This window comes from Silurus meridionalis, chromosome 9, assembly GCF_014805685.1.
Source record: "Silurus meridionalis isolate SWU-2019-XX chromosome 9, ASM1480568v1, whole genome shotgun sequence".
Classification (NCBI taxonomy): Eukaryota; Metazoa; Chordata; class Actinopteri; order Siluriformes; family Siluridae; genus Silurus; species Silurus meridionalis.
Window position 1 is genome coordinate 12555810 of NC_060892.1, and position 17872 is coordinate 12573681.

The following is a 17872-nucleotide window of genomic DNA, read 5'->3' on the forward strand; positions in this document are numbered from 1 at the left end:
TCAGGTGAGAATTTTGAGCAGAGTCCCCTGCGGAGAACGTTTAAATCCAAAGTTCTCGCCCATTACCCCGAGAATGTGGAGTGGAGTCCGTTCGACCAGGATGCAGTGGGCATGGTGAGCAAATCAGTTTATTGCGAAGTGATATTATATTCACAACATCAAAAAAATCAATGCGGCGTGATACTGAAGCGCTAATTGTCTGTGTCCCCAGCTTTGCATGCCCAAGGGCCTGTCTTTCCGCACTCAGGCAGACGTACGCGAGCCCCAGTTCCATTCGTTCATCATCACACGCGAGGACGGCTCGCGCACCTATGGCTTTGCTCTCACCTTCTATGAGGAAGTGACCAGCAAGCAGATCTGCAGTGCCATGCAAACGCTCTACCACATGCACAATGCCGAGCAGCAGCACGATGCCCAGCCGCGCCTGCAGCGCTTCGACTCTTATGACATCGGTCGCGACACACTTTTTGTGTCCAAATGCATCTGCTTGATGGCACCCATGGCCTTCACACAGGCGAGTCGCAAAATCCTCAAGCAACTGCACCAGGCTGTGACGTCTCCACAACCGCCACCGCTGCCACTCGACAGCTACGTGTACAACATCTTGTATGAGGTGCCACTGCCACCCGCTGGTCGTTCGCTCAAATTCTCAGGCGTCTACGCGGCTGTTGTGTGCCAGCGACCCAGCTCTGCCGAGCTGCCGCTCTTCGACTTCCCCATACGGGAGGTTATCGAGCTGCTCGGTGTCGAGAACATGCTGCAGCTCTTCACCTGTGCTCTACTCGAGATCCAGATCCTGCTCTACTCACAGCGTGAGTCCAGTATTTTTTTGCCCAGCTTGAAATAACTAGTCAGTTAGAGAGAGTTTGAGATTAGGAAATCATGCAGATTTAATGAATACCTCTTCACCTTCTCATTAATTAAGAAGCAAAAACTCAGGACTATTAACATCCTGGCATAGTGTGTGCCACATTCCCATTGCAAAACTTAACACATGAAGGTAAAACCTTCTGTCATTCTACAGAGGTTATCAGATTTTATTTAGTTTTAGCCAGGAGCAGTAAAATATTAATCCCATGTCTTTTGACATTAAAACGTGTGTAAATGGTGTTGAAGTCTTTGCACTATGTAGGACAATCAGGCTTATTATTTTATATTTTAATCTAGGGCACAAGCAAAGTGAGCAGGAAGCCATTTTGCATTAGCTTGAACTAGAAAAAAAAGCAGATATTATTTGGACCACAGGTACAAAACAAAGCAAAATACTAATATGAAAACAATTCTTGGGGAAATTGAATCTAAAATATTTGGGTTAATAATTAAAATTACGATGTTGGCTCATAAATCTGGTCTGAGGAACAGACTTTTATAGTGTAGATGTAGACTATTGGCACACACTGAAAACTCAGCATTAGTATAGCATGTACAGTATGTTATACTTTAGCTCACACAGTTATCTCACACAGTCCCCATGCGCATTTTGAACTATTGCGTACAGGGTTTAGTGGTATTTATAGCAGTTAAATCCAGGTTAACGCTGAATTAGGTTAAAGTTTACTCACTGAGAGCTATGATTTTGCAAGCGATAGCGAGGTCAGCCCCTATAGTGTCAAAGCATATGAATAATAATTGAACTAGATTGCTGAAACAGTGATGTTCAATGAAAAACAAAAAACATGAAACACCAAAGTAAGCCATTTTGGTTTTTAATAAACTCCATGTAACTGGTGAACGGAACAAGACCAAATACATGGATTATATAACAGCCTGTGAAAGCGTCTCATGCAAACGTCAGTCTCTTTTCATGGACCCTTTTAGCTCAGTGTGCGGGGGCTGACGTAAGCGCAACTGTTATTGTATAACAGTGTACTTTGAAGCACAATTTCCCTGTTCACTTATACCTACTACCTACAATGCACCCGATGGAAAGAAGCACAGTATCTATCTAGATATAATATCAAATATCTATCTAGATGTTTATTTGTATAATGTGTTATGAATAAAAATGTATAACACTATATACACTATATATAATGTATAAATATGTGTTCTAATTATGTGCATAATGTGTATTATGTATATATAATGTGTTGCAAACAGGTACAAATACACACAAATGAGGGGCATAAGACACAGCTACAGCCAAAAACTCGAAGCTTATTTCTACCATATAGACCATGTATTAATGTAATATTCCTTCATGTGATATGATCTGAATAAGTTTTTTGACTCGTATGCCATATTCTACTACTTAGATTTATCTAAAAAAACTTTTCACAAAAGAGAAAAGCGCTAGGTTATTAAAAGGTTCAGAATTGAGCAGCAGATTCAGGCATCATATTTATAATAGAAACAAGGAAGAACAAACAATCGACAGGGGGACTGCTCGAGTGCATCAGCGGGATGTTGCCTAGCAACCCCCTCCCACCAATCAAGTGGGACGTGGTGATGCAGCAGAAATATGATTGGCTAGAAATGACATCATCCCTTTTTTCCCCTCAAGAAGACGCAGCAGAACGTGGAAGGGTGTGAGATTCCAAAGGAAAAGCATGTAACCAGACGGCCACACAAACACACACACACACAGGCGAACCAGTGCTGCCTACGAAAAAGGAGATGGCTGCTAGTGTGGGTCTATAAATAGAAGACTAATTCATAGTTTACATGGCCAAACATCACTTCCGTTTATGTTGATCTTATGGTCAAGCAACGGTTTTGCGCAATGCACTGCTGCATAGCTCAGATTGAAAACATTCAGGTTTATTTATTTACTGTTGAGGGTGGTAAAGGACCTCGTTTACCCCGAGCATGTGATGATGAAGTGATGAATGATCTCATTAAAGTGCAACATTTCTCCAACTCGTAACAGATGTGCATGACTGAATAGGTCCATTGTTGGTCCTCAGGGTCACAATACACTGGATAGATTAGTATTCTTGTCTCTTAGACACAAGCCATTTGCTGTGGGGAATAAATACCTGAAAGGGAAACAACCAGGGAGTGACAACAAACTAAAATAGATTTTTGGGAAAAAATAGAGTTATTCTGATCCCACTTTTTCTTTTCTTTTTTTTGGCAACATGTTATTATTTCCTTATTTGGCATAGTCTTTATGTCTGGCTTCTCATTTAAGATTCTGTATATATATATATATATATATATATATATATATATATATATATATATATAGAGCATAATGCATCTCTTCAACCATGATATTTTAATGCGTAAGTGTTCTCATGGGAAACTTATTGTAAACCAGGAAAGGGTTAGGAATACAAAGCTTGAAAGCTAAGTGGACATTTTAGAAGGTCATTGAGCTACACTGAGCTGTGCTACCCTCTTTGTTATTTAAAGGCCTTCAGTTTTCAAAGGTCTCATAGAAACAGTAAACAGTAGATAACCTAAATACTGTCTTAAACTGCACTGAACTTATTGGAATACGTATGAAATTAAAAGAATAGCCTCCATTATTTTAACCTAAGCTCTCTCCACTTGACATGTCCAATTACCACAGTGATTAGTATTGATGTTCTTCTTTGTTAGAAGGAAGGAAGGAAGCTGTTTACTTGCAACTCATTTTTAATGGAATTCTAAGGGTAATTATTGGGACAGTTAATAAACATAACACAATATATAAAGCAAATGAAGAACTACAACCAATACATTATACTCTAAAATTAAGGGTGTTGATAGAGACAGAGAAATAAACTAAAAGAAATAAGCTTTTGCACACTAAAGCCATGTAGTAAAATGCAACTGTGTTGAAATGACCTTGAGCAAATAATATAGTTCTATAATTATGAATTATGTAAATAGTCAATAAATTGGGTCTAGTTGGAAAAACCCTCAGCTCTCATAATGTCGCTCATTTCAACCATACGTGCTCTTACCGTGTCTCTTTTTTCATGTGTTGAGCAGATTACCAGCGGCTGATGACCGTAGCCGAGAGCATCACGGCTTTAATGTTCCCTTTCCAGTGGCAGCATGTCTACGTGCCCATCTTACCCGCCTCGCTGCTGCACTTCCTAGACGCGCCAGTGCCTTACCTTATGGGCCTTCACTCCAACGGCCAGGACGACCGCACCAAGCTGGAACTGCCTCAGGAGGTCAGGAGTCATGGACGTCACATTTTTTTTTCATGTGTTGAACTTTAGAGTAGAAGAGGTGATAGTGGATACATTGTTTCATTCATCCATGAGTGCTTTACAGTAGCACATTTTTACTATTGAACCTATTAACTCACAGTTGAGATCATTTGTAAAGACTGGGTTTACTGCATTTGAAGAAAACAGCAGCTTGTCTTTGTTCTTGTGTGATAATGTGAATAAAATTCAATTTATTTGTTGGAAATGTAAAAAATGATCTTATATCTATATACATATAAGCTGTCATGCTGATCAAGACACTACATACTGTACCAGACTTGTTGACTCGGAAGCTTCAGTTTGCTTTACATAAAAGAGATATCTCTTTTTTTTTTCTCAACTCTCAGGCCAATCTGTGCTTCGTCGACATTGACAACCACTTTATTGAGCTTCCTGAAGATTTGCCTCAGTTTCCCAACAAATTGGAGTTCATCCAGGAGATCTCAGAAGTTCTGATGGCATTCGGTGTGTCTCCAGAAGGAAACGTGCACTGCAGCGAAGGACCAAGCAAGCTAAAGGGCTTCCGGGCAGCGGACATGGCTTCCGACAAACGTAACGGGAACCTGGCCAGCTCTCCGCTGAACTCCTACCTGCTGAGGGAGAACGAGACTATCGCACGGCTACAGGCCCTGGTCAAAAGAACCGGAGTCAGCCTGGAGAAGGTGAGTCTACTGAAGACTAAAGAGACGTTTCACTCACAAATATGGTGGACACCTGATTATCACACACATGTTTATGCTATTTGGAAATCCCATTCTAGATTTTGGAGAATGGCTGTGGGGCTTTGTGTTTATTCAGCCACAATAGTATTAGGTCAAGTCAGGTCAATCATTTATATCAGGTGAGGAGGCCTGATGTGCAGTGTTCTGGTTTATCCAAAAGATGTTCAGTGGGGTTGAGGGCTCTGTGCAGACCAATCGAATTATTCCACTTCCTCTTCCAAACCGTGTGTTCATGGAGCTAGCTTGGTGCACGGGACATAGCCTTTCCCGTAGAGGTTTGAGCCTTTTATTTATAATGAAGGAAAATTGTAATACTACAGCATACAAAGACATTATATAGATTTGTGTGCTTCCAATTTCGTGGAAACAGTTTTGGAAAGAACTACATATGAGTGTTACAGTCAGGAATCTACAAACATTTGGCCAGATAATTCTGTCTACACCCATGAGTAACACTTTTGATACATTCAGTTTCCATCAATGGGGAATTATTTTCTTTGCCAACAGTTCACTGCATCCACCAATCCTATGATGACAGGAAACCAAACTTTTTACCAAACAAGGTCTAAAGTGTATCTAATCTAATAAAATATGCCAGACTAGTTATCTCAAGGGATGGTTAGACTAAAGGAACTAAATCCTCATGTCCACTCAACACAATATAATTTGGCTATAAGATGTAGTTCTGTCCTCACAGTGTACATAAAATATATTAGCTCGGCTTTTGGGAGACAGTTGCTACCAAGCTACTGTATATGTGTCTATTATTTTGTTCTACACTAATTTCAGCATCTGGCTTTACCTTGCGTTTGACCTTGATTCAATTAAAAAAACAGGGTTTGTATATTTGCATTATTTTTATAAATAGATTGTTTTATTAGATATGTTCTTCTGAGTAAAGATTAGCACACAAAATTCCCATATTCATGCTATAATAAAATCTGAATAAAGTATTAAACATGTATAATCATTTTATTAAATACTTCTGTCACCCTATAGCACTTGGCATCTTTGTCACGTTTAATATTTTGTATGTGATATTTGTTTCATTAGTTTGTTTTACTGCCATTGTCCCTTGTGTTGAGGACCTTGTACACCTGTAAAGAAAATCTCTTTCAATGGTTAAATGGTAAACATAATAATAGATAATTAAATATTCTTAGCGAGTTTTTTGTTTATTAATATCTTGCTGAAACCAAGAAAAGTTGCATGCTCACGCACGTCCATTTTTGCATGCTCACGTCTTAATAGAAGTTAGTGGCTGCTTGTGTTTCTGTTGTTTGGACCCAGTTTTCATTAGTACGTTCATAAGGTTTCTGTGATGGTTTTGCTGTTTTACCCCCTTTTGCATCAGGAACAGGGTCTCTGGGGAAATAATACCTCTAGTCTGCTTAGCTCCAAAAAAAGGGCACTTCCTTTCCCAGGCTTTTGTGTGATGCTGAGATAAGCCAAACAGCTTTCTGACTTTTAAACTCACCTTTGAATTTTGCCCTCTTTTATTTTTATTTCTTAACAGTCTCTTCTCTAATAATCAAGGGGGATTATAGGAAGGGAACATTAAAGTAATAGTGAAGCTTTGCTCTTAGACACTTCTGCTCAGATCAATTACCTTTGAGGACTTTTGAAGTTTGGATTTGTTCAGCAGATGATTTGTGGGTGTTTTTGTGTGTCTGTGATTTGTCTGGCAGCTGGATGTAAAAGAGGACTCGGGCACTAATAAGGATATGAAGATGCAGTGTGATGAAGAGGAACTGAAGATGCACCAGCTGAACATTCAAGTGAGGGAGGTTTTCGCCAACCGTTTTACACAGATGTTTGCAGACTATGAGGTCTTTGTCATCCAGCCCAGCCAGGACAAAGAATCCTGGTTTAGTAACCGGGACCAGATGCAGAACTTTGACAAGGTGAACTTCTGCTTACGCTCTACAAACTGCTCATTATCATGCATTTTTTATTTGATATCCTGTTTGTAAACAGGATTTTTTATATGTTGGACCTGGGTCAGGTTTGAGAGAACATTCATGTTTAACAAGTCACAAATGTGCAAATTTTGTTTTTCCCTCTTCTGAAAAGTTCCTTTACTGCAAAATGTCCTTCATTTTAAGTTATAGCATCGAATGTGCTATGCAGAATAATATTTTCAAACGTTTTGTCCCCTCAGGCCTCCTTCCTGTCAGACCAGCCAGAACCCTACCTACCTTTCCTGTCACGCTTCCTGGAGACGCAGATGTTTGCCTCTTTTATCGACAGCAAGATCTTATACCACGATGATGAAGACAAAGAGCACACGCTGCGAGTGTTCGACAGTCGTGTGGAGAAGGTGCGGTTGTTGAACGTCCGGACGCCGACCCTGCGCACCTCCATGTACCAGAAATGCACCAACATTGATGAAGCAGGTAACAGCAGACACAAGAGGAAATTCAGGCATGTTCCCTAAAGCCAGTCAGGTTTTTTTTTTTTATTATTTTGCATTGTGCCTGAGAAACAAAGTGGTGATGCAAGTGGATGAAATGGTCACTTGTTAAAATGTGGATACAATTCACAATCCAAAGAGCATAAATTGTGGGGGAGGTTTCCCTCTGGTGGTGAGGGGGTGAATTGTCCCTGCTAGACATGACAGAAATGTGTTGAAAAAATATATTGTTGGTGAAGAGATGGTTTCTATAATTACCTGAATATTGGAAATGCTACTAAAGTCCTGTTTAGCGTGTTTCTCTGTCATCAGAAAAGTAATGTGCTCACAGCATATGTAATACAACTAGATTCAAATGTCTATAATATGAAATAAGAGATTAGAAGTAAAAGTCTTAGATTGCAGGTCCAATGTGTACATCAGATTCTGTACAGTTTGTTGTTGATGAATGATGAATAAAGGCATTAGAATCATGCAGATATTTTTGGAAATCATGCTCATTATCATGTAGTGTCATTAACCTTCAAGTTCTGTCTCGGCAGCTATGAGAAATACTATCATTTTCTTAAAAAAAAAAAAGTCAAAATGTACATGGTGATAGAATGATGAGGTTTTAGCAATGGGCAATGAAAATGATTTCTAAAGAGGCTGATATCATTTTAAAGGACACTTAATTTTTGTTAAAAATTATTTTATTGAATATTTTTTATAATTTGTTGTGGTGATTTAGTGGTAAAATCCTTGTTATTCGAATCTATTTACATGCCCTTCACCTATTAAATGATTGTTTCATATACATCATCGGACTCTTTCAGATTTAAAAAGAAATACATAGTTTTGTTTATTATTTTGCTCATTGTTTGTATCCCTGCTGCTATTAGACTTTACAATCAGATCTGTTCAGAGTGAACCAGTCATCATAACACACCCTGTTATTACTTATCTTATATTGGAATATAATTTCTCTTTCAGTGTAAAAACAGAAAAGTACATTTTTTTTAGTATGTTGATTTATAATTTTCTTATTTATTTTTTCGCAAAATGAGTAAATAAGCTCTCTTACTCTTATATATATTTTCCTTTATCAGACAGAGATCCTGTCAAATTGTATATAGTATTTATTGTAGAAAATATAGTTCTAACAGGCAGAACGGTGTGGAGGGTGAGAGGAGGTGTTGGATTGTGTAATGCTTGCTCACAGCTTGACGTGTGGGTGAGATTTAACGACTGGTCCTTCTCTTTTTTCTCATTCTGCATGAGTCATGCTGGCTTTTGTGTGACATAAGTAAGAAAAGAAAAACAATTTCTTAGTGTTTTAAACGTCTTCTGGCATTACTTGTCCTCCAGAAAAGGCTATCGAGATGCGGCTAGTAAAGATTGACCACACGGCTGTGCACCCACACCTGCTGGACATGAAGATTGGACAGGGTCGTTACGAGCAGGGCTTCTTCCCCCGACTACAGTCTGACGTGCTGGCCACCGGACCCACCAGCAACAAGTGAGATGCTGTAACATCAGAGGACCTAATATTACACGACTATTATTTATTTCAGTTAACTGAAAAGATGTGAATGAATAGGAAAATGTGCACTCATTAGAGTACAGTAAATAAACTGAACAGTGAATTTCACATTCACTTCCAGACCCATCCAAGCTAAAACGAATTAAAATTCTGTTTAATTTAATGCAGCTGTTTTAATATAGTATGTCTTTTAAAGATTGAAACACAGAATATGAGTGTACTGGCGTTAATAGATATGAATGTAATATACCATAGAGCTTAATTTACTGTGAAATGCAGAACATTACTCTGAATGACAATATAGCACTGAAGGACCTTTTTATTTCCCTCGTAAAATTTGAAGTTAAATTGAAATGAGATCATGGAGTATTATATTAATGCACTGTAATAATTCTCTATAAAGGGAATGTGTAGGCTGCTTTAATATTGATGAGCCATGTTCTGTTTTTTTCAGGTGGACTAAACGCAGTGCTCCTGCACAGTGGAGAAGGAGGGACAGACAGAAGCAGCATGCAGAGCACCTTTACCTGGACAATGACCAGCGTGAGGCAAGAACTCCCCCCTTTATTTATTTGACTTCTTTTCTGTTGGTTTATTTCTTGCTTTGATTTATGTCTTTTTTTTATTTATCGTATTTTTCGGACTATAAGCCGCTATTTTTTTCCCACGTTTTGAACCCCGCGGCTTATTTATGAATTTTTCCTGGGTTTTTCCCGGTTTCACAAACTTCAAGCCAAAAAACTGAACCCCATAACATTAGACCAATGACATTTCCGTACGGAAATGAAAAAACGCACCTCACCTGTGTTCTGAGCTGCACGGCATCGGGAGAAAAAACGTTTTTTTCTTAAACGCACGACGATGCCAAAAGAAAAACTCCCGAGAGAAATAGTTGTGAAAGGAAGGAAGAAGACAGTAAGCAATGACTTTCTTGGTCCGCTACTGTTTAGATACAAGCCGTTGTAACGTGTTGAGTCTGGGTGAAGGGAGAGCTCGCTAACTCCAGTTGCAACAGAAATCATATAAGCACAGACAGGTTTCCAAAACTCGTGCTTTTTTATTTTTCTTGGCAACAGCGTTACAGGTTAGTTAAAGAAACTTAGAAATTAGCATTTGGCTTGACACATCAAGCCAATTGTTACCTTGTGAATAACCACTGCTTGGAGTATGTGGTGTAGTCTAGTGGATGAGAGGGTTGTGATTGTACATGGGAAAAGGAAACTGAATCTATAGAATATCTATAAGCAGAGCATATTAGAACATGTTTTTGTTTTACCCTGTCGGTAATTTGCCAGTTTATATTCATTATCTATTTCTCCCCATCACACTACACGCGGTCTTGAGTCTTGAAAAAACTTGAAAAAAAAAAAAAAAACTTTAGGCTTTAAAAAGTCTTAGATTCGCTGTTCTAGGTCTTAAATAATTTTAAACAGGTCTTAATTTTTCCATTGTTCATGTAACGCTACCTCTAATGCTAATTGAAATGCTCCCGCAGCACTTTTCTTTTTTTTGTTTTGTTTCCTTGGTGTTATAGTTCTTTCTTTTGCCACATACACATGGAGCAAGTTATCTCCTTTCACACAGACAAAAGCAAAAAAATAAAAAATAAGACTGTCTATCAACATTACAGTATCCCAAAGTGCAGAATTGGTTAACAGTGGGCTAGCAGTAGGTTAGCATTAGTTCTCCAACATTAGCTTAATGTGTCAAAGCCCTTAGGTCATACATTGTTACTTTTGATCATATTTGTGCATGTGTTTTTATGTGCCTTTTGTCACATTCATTTTACTTATCAGCCATCCAGTTGGTCACTTGTTGGTTTTTAATGTGCAAATTTCAAATAGCAAAATAGTTTTGAAGAGACTTTTGTAGAACATATTGGTGCTCCTGCTGTTGAGTTTAAGATACAGTTTACAAGTGTGAAATTATTTGGCAGCTTGAACCAGACTACTACATAAGCAGTGGCTGTGCTAGTTCTCTGAAAAATAAATAAAATGGTGAGAAGTGTAGAAACAACACTGTTTAGAGCATTGCTGTGGTCTGCACAATGTAGCAGCCATTCAGATTTTCCACTCTGCAATTGCAGAAGTACATCCAGGAGGCTCGTAACCTTGGCACCACCATCCGCCAGCCCAAACTGTCCAACCTGTCCCCCTCTGTCATCGCTCAGACCAACTGGAAGTTTGTGGAGGGTTTACTGAAAGAATGCAGAAATAAGGTATGTCGTATTTAAAAATTGGCTTCGGGAAATGGATCTGTGCATGATGGTTCACTGAAACTGCGAAAAAAACATTTTAAGTATGGGATGATCTCTGAAGTAATGATAGTGTATTCTTCGTCCAGACAAAGCGCATGCTGGTGGAAAAGATGGGCAGGGAAGCAGTGGAGCTTGGTCATGGTGAGGTCAGCATCACCGGCGTGGAAGAGAACACACTCATTGCTAGCCTGTGTGATCTGCTGGAGAGAATCTGGAGCCATGGGCTGCAGGTTAAACAGGTACAGCAGGAACACTCATACACAAATACACAATGAATACGTACAATGGGTTTTCATTTACCTTCTGCCTTAGGACAATTGAGAACATCAGTATTAGATATAGGGATATACTTTATTTTAGTTACAATAATTGACACTTTTACAGTTATGTACTGTTAATAAATTGGAAACAAAGAGAATATATAATAAAGGGCAATGAGAGAGAGATTATTTATTTTGGTGATGATAGTGATTATTGTGATTATGATGATTATTATTGTTGTTATTATTATTATGATTATGTGGCTTTTGTGGATACATTTATATATGTTATAAAACATATGTTCTTCCAGAATTTATACAACATTTTTTTACCTTAGCAAATTTGTTTTTTAATTACATTTTGTAAGTTGGAAAAAATCACATGTAGACACTATGTACAATATTTAATATGTACATTCTGTATTACTCTGCAGGTGGTGGCCTTTGTGTTTGCATATAACCTTCAATGTTATAGAAACACAGTGACTATTTTTTCATGCTTGCAATGATGCAAACGGTGAATTAACATGTTCATGCATGTGTATGTCTTCTCTCTCTCTCTCTCTCTCTCTCTCTCTCTCTCTCTCTCTCTCTCGCTCTCTCTCTCTCTCTCTTTGCTGTATTAGGGGAAGTCTGCCTTGTGGTCACACCTGCTGCATTATCAGGAGAGCAAAGAGAAGAGAGATGCCACACCAGCCGGCTTAGGGCCTCCTGGTAATAAATATTCTGTCTTTTCTAAATAACAAAAACATTAATGAGTTACTTCTGCAATGTTTCACTCTTGTGTACTTTGATGCGGAGGTCTTATGTTTCTCATGTTTTAAGTTTTTATGTCTCTTATGTTTTAAGGTCTCATTCATGACACAGAAAGGCGGAAATCAGATGCCAGCTTCGCACTGCCGCCTCTTAAAATCTCTTTGATTGAGGACATGAGGTCAGTGTTAAGGACTGAATCGAAATATTGTGCTGATTTTATTTTCATCTGGACTGCCATCCTGTGGCATGTAAATATAAATATGAAGCTGCAGTAAAGTGCTTTTAGAGAAGAGTAATCCAATCAGAGTTTTTCATTAGTGTTCATTATTATTATACTATTATTCTATTTAGTTCCATGTTTATAAAACTTAAGCAGAGAAATTTCCATTACAAATACACATATTTATCTGGGAGATAGAATGATGGATTTGGGTTGATGTCGTCTCACCACATTGTGTGAAGAAGATGAAAACAGGTCGTTGTGTCTCGTCATGTTATTTCCAGTCTAATTAGTTCAAGCCCTCCAGCAGGATTTTCTGATGAACCAGTGAAACAGTGCAGGAAATCCTTTAACATGCCCCACCAAACACAGAGCTTTCCCTCTGCAACTTTATTTACAAAGTCTTAATTAAAACATGTTTTAGTATTGTTTATTTGTCAATAATTGCACCATAATTTATAGTAAATGCTTTATATTCAATTTCCCTTAGATGTTACTTTTAATTAGGTGTCTTTATTGATGTTAATAAATACTGATAATGACAGAACTCTGGCCATTCAGCTTCAATTATTCCATTAAAGTTATTTCAGGTGTTTATTTGACTTTATTTGTTGCATTTAGAAATATTTAATAAAAGCATCAATTATTGGAGCATGTTAGCCTGTTACCATTTTGGTTTGTTAATATTAACTTTTTATATTAGTGTTAGTTTGACAGAACAACTTTTTTCAGGTTACCTAATCGCCATTTCATTCTTATTCTTAGAAATTCTAGAAAGTAAAGGGTCAGTGCTATTTAGAGGGGCTTGGGTTACTTTAGTGAGAAGCTCAGGGGATGTGGTGGCACATACAGACTGCAAACAGCAAATGTGCCTGGACAGCTCTGCCAGGATACTGTCTCCAAGGGACAAAAGCAGGCTGGCTGATGATATGTAGGCTGAAATGAAAGCTCCTCTTGCTGACCTCATTCCCTCTCCAAGTTCTCAATGCTAGTGGGGTATTGGACTTTATAGAACACACTAATCTACACCAACTGTTGTGCAAATTAACAGTTGGAGAAAAAAACCCAGACAAAAAGTTGGATATGTTGCGAAACAATGTGGAATAAAGAATTAAGTTAAGTTAATTATTTTTAAATGTAATCTTGGATGCCTGCTTTAGTTATATTGGCAACCAGAAGAGCTTTTAATTCTTTAAAAAATGATAACAGATTTCAATGATTTGTAGATTGTGTGTAAGTGGATAACGTTTAGTTAATAATTGTCTGAATACAGTTCTGTTCCCACACTAGTTCCTAAACTGTACTCTTGCATCTCAAAAACCGAATACTATATTTTTATATAGTTTTGTTGTAGGTACATCACAAGTTTCATTGAAAATAAAATTGTGTACACATCATTAGTAACATTCTTATAACTAAAACCATTCTATCAGCATTGCAGGAAGGTTTTAGAATCATTTTTAAGAACACTTATAAGACAGCATAATCTCCTTTTTTTCCAGGCACATTCGGAACATGGGAGAGATTAAGACAGATGTAGGGAAGGCCAGAGCCTGGGTGCGTCTCTCAATGGAGAAGAAACTGCTGTCCAGACACCTCAAGCAGCTCCTGTCTGATCACGAACTCACCAAGTAAAAAAACACCACTATGATGCATATTACTTCATATAGATCTTCAGAGTCTATAGCTTCTGATTGGATATTTCCCTTTTTTTTTACTTTAAACCAAAAACGTTTAATCTGTTCAACTCAGATGAAGATTTATAAGATGTTAACGTATCACCTCGGAATGTAGGAGTCATCCATTAAAAATGGAAACATATTGTATTATTAATGAGTTCATCAGGGTAAACTGGGTCATGCTTGTGCAAGGATTCTTTTGAAGTGTCTTCTTTCCACTTTGGCAGAGTGTCTTTCAACATGCAAAAACATGCACGTTTTACTTATCATTTTCTCTTTCTTCTGCTGCAGGAAGCTCTATAAGCGCTACGCCTTTCTGCGCTGCGATGATGAGAAGGAACAATTTCTTTATCATTTGCTGTCTTTCAACGCCGTCGATTACTTCTGCTTCACAAATGTCTTCACCACAATAAGTGAGTTGCAACGCAACATCACACAACCACCTCAGCATGCCGCCCTAGAGTGCGTTCTAAATCGTCTGTTTTTCTCTGTCCTGCAGTGATGCCATATCATGTGGTAGTCATTCCTAGTAAGAAGCTGGGTGGCTCCATGTTCACAGCTAACCCCTGGGTGTGTGTGTCCGGTGAGCTGGCTGAAACCGGCGTACTCCAGGTGCCAAAAAACACCCTGGAGATCACATTTGAGGTGAGGAATATTATATAAATCTGTTTGGACTTACTTTTCAGAAAATTCGCCATGCATGAAAGGGTCCAGCATTCCAACCCACATTGACATCAGTGAGATTGTGTGCAAGTCTGATCATGTGACCTTCATTCAGCCGCAGTGGTGTATTTCAGTGACTCCAGGCAAATCCTTGTGCACCTGGCAAAGTGTATAATAGCATTCGGAATATCAACATCTCCCACAGATATGATTGGAAACTGCCTAGATTCCATAACAACCATAATTACACAGTAATTACACCTAGCATCTGCCACAAAATTATTTTAGTGCAGGCAGGGTGGAGTGGGTGGAGAAGAGTGGCAGGAGTGATTTGTGATAGAAGGGTATATGCAAGAGTGAAAGGGAAAGTTTATAGGACTGTGGTGAGACCTGCGATGTTGTATGGTTTAGAGACAGTGGCATTGAGTAAAAGACAGGAGGTGGAGCTGGAGGTAGCAGAGCTGAAGATGTTAAGGTTTTCGTTGGGAGTGACGACGATGGACAGGATTAGAAACTAGTTTTATTAGAGGGACAGCGCATGTAGGACGAGGGAGGCGAGACTGAGATGGTTTGGACATGTGCAGAGGAGGGACATGGGGTATATCGGTAGGAGAATGCTAAGGATGGAACCACCAGGAAGGAGGAAAAGAGGAAGGCAAAGGAGGAGGTGTATGGATGTGGTGAAGGAAGAGATGCAGGTAGTTGTTTTGAAAGAGGCAGATGTGGAGGACAGGGGCTATGGAGACGGATGATCCGCTGTGGCGACCCCTAATGGGAGAAGCCGAATAATAAGAAAAAGAAGATACTAATTATATGTGCAAGCTTGTCAGCAAACAATGTAGATATTTTAAAGGTTGACATTTGCAAGTGGCTTAATGGTGTGATCCAGATTTGTCCCATCATAGATTTGTCATTTCTCTTCTCAGTGTCAGAATCTGGGCAAGTTGACCACAGTGCAGATGGGCCATGATAACTCTGGACTGTACGCCAAGTGGCTGGTGGAGTGCGTTCTGGTCCGAAATGGGATCACAGGACACACTTACAAGTAAGAATCAGGTTTGGTAATACAAGCGATAAATGTGACCTGATGTTTAGGACAGGAGATATAAACGCGCGTATCTGTTTGTGTTCAGGTTTCCATGTGGCCGCTGGCTAGGAAAAGGCGTAGATGACGGCAGTTTGGAGAGGATTCTAGTCGGAGAGTTGGTCACTGCAGGCTCAGAGAATGATGACAGAATGTGTCGCACTCCTCCCATGCAACAGTCGCCCGGGATGATGCGCAGATTCGTTACCATCTCACCAAACAGCAAACCAAGTGAGTACCATCATGACAAGCGTAAAATAAACCCTCTTGCTTTAACAGCCTGCCACATGAGTAATTATGTATTTTGTTTTTGTATTTTTTGTCAGAACTGAACACAGGGCAAATCCAGGAGGGGGTCGGAGAGGCAATTAATGGAATTGTAAAACACTTCCATAAACCAGAGAAAGAGGTACTGAGTAGGAGATTTTTCTTTATTATTATCTTTGCCAAGTGTCATAATAAAGTAGATTATGGAGTATGTTTTAATGAGAAGCATTCTCTCGGTCTGATTTCAGAGAGGAAGTTTGACTCTCCTCCTCTGCGGGGAGTATGGTCTGGTCTGGGCTCTTGAGCAGGTGTTCCAGCATGGCTTCAAGTCACCGCGTCTTTTTAAGAACGTCTTTATTTGGGATTTTCTTGGTAATAAACATGTTGATTCAAGAAATTTTTTTCTGAAAATAGAAAATCTAATGTGTTTGAAGTCATTGAGAATGTCTCTGGAGTGAATAGCATAGGAACTAATTATGTACCATTTCTGTATGATGCACTCACTTCAGAAAAGGCGCAGATTTATTTCGAAAGTGCTGAGCAGAGTCAGGTAACTCAGGATGAAAACTATCAGACAAGGGTGCGCCATTTTTGCCGTTTTATGCGCGCCATCAGCAGCACCACCAGAAACATCGGCAAAGATGGAAAATTCCAGATGCTTGTGTGCCTCGGAGCCAGGTTAGTCAATAATCTTGTGTAGAATGATGAAAAAACTCCCACCAAATTTCTAATTCAGCTTTCCCTTTGTTGCATTCTTCTTTCATAATTTCATAATGTTTTATTGTGGCAGTTGTGTCCTCAGGCTGATAATCAGTGTTACTGATGTAAAATTTTTATTGGTTGCAAGCCACCAATGATTAACACATTTCTAGTATTGATTAAGCATCCTGCTCTTTCTGTTATCTTCTCCAGAGATCATTTGCTTCACCACTGGATAGCTCTACTGGCTGATTGTCCCATCACTTCACAGATGTACGAGGACATGGCACTGCTAAAAGACCGATCTCTAGTGAACTCTTTGATCAGAGTGTTACAGACTTTGCAAGAATTCAACATTACTCTGGAGGCCTCTCTCGTCAAAGGGATTGGAATATAAAACCTTGCCCTCCTGCTCCTCCTCCTCCTCTGAAGAAGAAAGACATAATCCAGGCAGATCAGCGGGGACCATGGACTGTTTTGCATTTGTTTGGTTTTTTTGTTTGTTTTTAACATGAAGAGACTTGAACAAAAGGACAACACCTGGCTTACATTTAAGCTACTGTCACGTCTGCCGTATATAGAGTGCAATGAGCCTTTTCAAAACACGTCATTATTTTTATCCTCAAAGCTGTCGCTGTTAGACATTTTACGATCTGTTTTGTATTACGATTCCACCTGTATAGCCCACCTGCGCTATACTGATTTAATCGAATGCTCAATATTTTCATTGCTTTTGTGAACTCCGGGCGACAGCTGTATTTAAAAAAGAAAAGAAAAAAGGAGAGCAAGAAAGAAAAAAGGGTAATATATTTTCGAAGAAGAGCAGTATTATTTTGATATGTCTGTGAAGTTGCTTGCTCTGTGGTCTATCTAATCCATACTGTCACAATGCAGAGTGAAAAGCAAATGATGTAGAAGTATGCTTTATAAGTAAAACTCATGGGAAACTCATATTTTAATTAAAACACACACACACACACATACACAGAAAGACGAGAAATAAGTTGTTGTTTTTTTTAACCAGGGGACTTTATAAATCAAAATGTAGTATGCAAATCTCAATGAGCACATGCTGAGATTAGATATTGTTAGATGATAGGGCTCGTAACAAAACGAATGATGAAATGTATTTTATAAACAAGAGAGAAAATAAATAATTCAGACCCTAAACATATTTTTTCC

General features: G+C 38.8%; 1 protein-coding gene across 3 annotated transcripts in view; it reads left to right on the plus strand.

Annotated features, from left to right (window-relative positions):
- dennd5a (DENN/MADD domain containing 5A) overlaps positions 1–17213 on the plus strand; it is a 46206-nt gene extending 28993 nt beyond the window's left edge. For all 3 annotated transcript variants that reach the window (XM_046857262.1, XM_046857263.1, XM_046857264.1), the window contains 21 exons: positions 5–114; positions 212–812; positions 3922–4109; positions 4496–4810; positions 6559–6774; positions 7032–7266; positions 8631–8781; positions 9260–9353; positions 10892–11023; positions 11149–11301; positions 11949–12036; positions 12172–12256; positions 13801–13929; positions 14269–14390; positions 14477–14622; positions 15567–15685; positions 15774–15955; positions 16051–16133; positions 16240–16363; positions 16501–16669; positions 16904–17213. In XM_046857262.1, coding sequence (XP_046713218.1) covers positions 5–114; positions 212–812; positions 3922–4109; positions 4496–4810; positions 6559–6774; positions 7032–7266; positions 8631–8781; positions 9260–9353; positions 10892–11023; positions 11149–11301; positions 11949–12036; positions 12172–12256; positions 13801–13929; positions 14269–14390; positions 14477–14622; positions 15567–15685; positions 15774–15955; positions 16051–16133; positions 16240–16363; positions 16501–16669; positions 16904–17087 — 3626 coding nt within the window. In that variant the 3' untranslated portion in view covers positions 17088–17213. The remainder of the gene's footprint in view (positions 1–4; positions 115–211; positions 813–3921; positions 4110–4495; positions 4811–6558; positions 6775–7031; positions 7267–8630; positions 8782–9259; positions 9354–10891; positions 11024–11148; positions 11302–11948; positions 12037–12171; positions 12257–13800; positions 13930–14268; positions 14391–14476; positions 14623–15566; positions 15686–15773; positions 15956–16050; positions 16134–16239; positions 16364–16500; positions 16670–16903) is intronic.
- Positions 17214–17872: the final 659 nt, after the last annotated feature.